Below are 3,364 nucleotides of genomic sequence, written 5' to 3' on the forward strand. Positions count from 1 at the left end.
CAGATTCTTTCTCCCCAAGAATCCACTGCTGGATTGTCTGAGAGGAATCTCTGCCCCCAGACAACAAGAATTCCAGATATTGTTTAACTTTGGAAGTTAAACACGGTTTAAGTTATGTTTTGGTGCTGGACCAGATAAATTTGGGGATCTTCCTTCCATCCTTTGCTTCCCAAAAGCAGCGAAACCCAGTGGGAATTATTTAATCCAGGGATAGTGAACAAGACAATGCTCAGGGAATAAAACTCCCTGCTGGATAAAAACTTCCCAAAATTTATTTCACCAAATATTTCTTAAAAACATTAGAATCCTGAGGAATTAAGAATCCTGAGGAATTTAGAATCCTGAGGAATTAGAAAGGAGATTTTTGGAGGGGCACAGCCAATCAAGGAGAGCAGAACCCACAGAGCGCGGCCGCTTCGCTCAGCGCAAAATTCACTTTTTAATCACAGAAAAAGGAGGAAAAAAATTTAAAAAAAGTGTGGAAAAGCAGGATTCACCTCGATGGGGTGGCTGTTGTCTAAGGCATCGAGCTCCTGGGCTCGTGTGTAGTCAGCAGACACGAACTGGGTCCAGATGTCGTACTCAGGGAAGCAGTGATCCACGCACAGGTACTCGATCCACGAGGCAAAGCCCTCGTTCAGCCACAGGTGAGTCCACCATTCCTGCAGGGACACAAAAAATGGGGATAAAGGACAAAATTCCCTGGGATTTGTCCAGTCAGGGTGAGTCTGAGGCTTGGTTTGGTGTAGATTAGAGTATTTATTGTAATTAAATGGTATATATTGCAAATATAATGTAATATAATATAATGTAATGTAATATAATATAATGTAATGTAATATAATATAATGTAATATAATGTAATGTAATATAATGTAATGTAATATAATGTAATGTAATATAATGTAATGTAATATAATGTAATGTAATATAATATAACGTAATAAAATATAACATAATAAAATATAACATAATAAAATATAACATAATAAAATATAACATAATAAAATATAACATAACATAACATAATATAATATATATTTAGTAAATGTAATGTAATATAATATAATGTTACATCATATATAATGTATAATGTAACCCTAATGTAATATAAATTGTGTTATATATAATATATATTACATCATATATTATATTTTATATTATATACATAACATAATACACTATAATTTAGTATAATTAGATACATTAGTATATATTATATTAAATATTTAATCATACTAAATTTAAAATTCTATTAAATATTTAATTATATATTATATTAAATATATTAATATATATTATACACAGTCTATAATAACTTATATATAATATATATAATATTTTATATACCATATATAAATATAGATATATAATTATATCAATGTAATTTTTGGGGTTAAAATGAATATTTCATTTTATTTTTCTCCAGCCACTCCTAATTTTCATGGCCCAAAAGCCAGACTAAGGAAGTTTTGGGGCTCCAAAACCTGACTTTAAACCAGCATTTAAACATCAATTATTTTAACACAGCGTGCTGCTGTTTAGGGGCACCCAAACACAGATTTTGGGTAGGAGAGGAAGCAGATTTCAATAAAAAATGGGATTTTGGAGGGTTTAGGTACCATAAACCACCACTTAAATATTAAAATAATTACGTTATCACAGCGTGCTGCTGTTTAGGGGCACCCAAACACAGATTTTGGGTAGGAGAGGAAGGATATTTGAATAAAAAATGGGATTTTGGAGGGTTTAGTACCATGGTGACGAGGTTCCCAAACCACTGGTGAGCCAGTTCGTGTCCCACCACCAGAGCCACCCACTGGCGCGACGAGGAGCAGGAATTTTTGGGGTCGATGAGCAACGCAGTCTCCCTGTTTTGGAGAGAAAAACACAACTCAGCAGGGTGGGGAACAACCCCAGGGGGATAAAAAAATACACCACAACCCAAAGGAGGTGAAATTACACCTAAGCAAGCTAAAAAAGTGAGGGAAAAAAAACCCTAAAACCCCCCAAAAAAATCCAACCCAAAATCTATTTTGATGTAGCCATGAAATTCTCAGGGCTGCTGGAATGCTTTGGAGCAGGAATTATTTTATGGCATGTGAGAAGTGGGAATAAAAAAACCCAAGCAGAGGGAGGAAAATTTATTTTTTTTATTTATAAAAATGCTCCCCTAGGTAATTTTTGGAAGCTCAGCTCCCTCTGTGCTCTGGGTCCCAAACCCCCTCAGTGTTCCCAAAGGAATTCTGGCTCTTCCAAGAGGTGTCAACACTGATTTTTCCACTTTGGCGCCTCCCAGCCCTGCTCAGGAACCTCTGGAATGCTGCAATTCCAGGGAAAAACCTCCCTAAGGATGGTGCCTGCAGGTGCCCAAAAGGGGCAGGGCAAATTCAGCACAAAAAATCACAGCTCCATCCCAAAAATTCTCCTCATCCAGGATAAAAATATTCATTTTTTTTTTGCCTCAGAAGGAATAAAATATCAGATTTCAACAGAATTTCAATAAGCAAGGAGAAAAGTTGAAACTTGTTTTGGTTTTTGAAGGCCCAATTCAAAGCTGAGCAGAAGAAAATCTCAAATTATTTCAGGATTTAAAGCCCAAAGCTGTTCAAAATTCAGGGAAATCCTCCTGACCACCAGCACAGAAAACAAATTAATGTCAAGCAAAAATGCAAAACTTGATCAGAAGAAGGAGGAAAAACAAAAAAAAAAATCAAACTGCAAAGGAAGGTGAGTTAATATTTTTGATTTTCCCATCTCCACACCTTTACTCTGCCAAATTTACCTGTGAGGAAAAATAAAACTCTCCCAGCTGTGTCAGGAAATTTTATGGGGGGGAGGAAAAAAGGGGCCAAAAAGGTTTTATCAATTTAAAACCCCTCAGCCAATGGCTGATTTATTGAATTCCTGAAAATCACCACCAAAATCATCCAAAAACCAAAATCAAAATTGAAAATATTGGCTCTGTCTGGTTTGGGATGACACCCAGTAATTAGAGCTGCCTCAAATGAATCCAATTAACTCCAAGAATTAGTGAACAAAGAAGGGGAAAGACAGTATTTTAACATCATACCTATAAGTAACAAGGCCCCAGTTCTCCATGGCACCTTTATAAAATAAATACAAAGGTTTAATTGATATTGATCCACACTTCTTCCCAAAGGTTTTTTTTGTTTTTTTTTTTTTTTTTAATTTTATTATATTTTTTTTTAATTAAAAAAAATTCAAATTCAGCAATAAAATGAGTTACTTTACCAGCAGCAAAGTCTGCAATAGCTATGAGATCAATTTTAGGAAGAGGGTAAGGAACATTGAAGTAATCCTTATAAAAAGGCAGAGTTTTAGCAGCAACCTGAAACGAGAG

At 34.9% G+C, this 3,364-nt stretch overlaps 1 protein-coding gene across 1 annotated transcript in view; it reads right to left on the minus strand.

Moving 5' to 3' along the window:
* The window catches only part of NPEPPS (aminopeptidase puromycin sensitive), a 46,163-nt gene that overhangs the window by 11,620 nt on the left and 31,179 nt on the right, over positions 1-3,364 (minus strand). The window contains exons 6-9 of the mRNA XM_033520006.1: positions 3,256-3,352; positions 3,074-3,107; positions 1,757-1,871; positions 498-662 (exon numbers count right to left, since the gene is read on the minus strand). Coding sequence (XP_033375897.1) covers positions 498-662; positions 1,757-1,871; positions 3,074-3,107; positions 3,256-3,352 — 411 coding nt within the window. The remainder of the gene's footprint in view (positions 1-497; positions 663-1,756; positions 1,872-3,073; positions 3,108-3,255; positions 3,353-3,364) is intronic.

This window comes from Parus major, chromosome 27 (assembly GCF_001522545.3).
Source record: "Parus major isolate Abel chromosome 27, Parus_major1.1, whole genome shotgun sequence".
NCBI lineage: Eukaryota > Metazoa > Chordata > Aves > Passeriformes > Paridae > Parus > Parus major.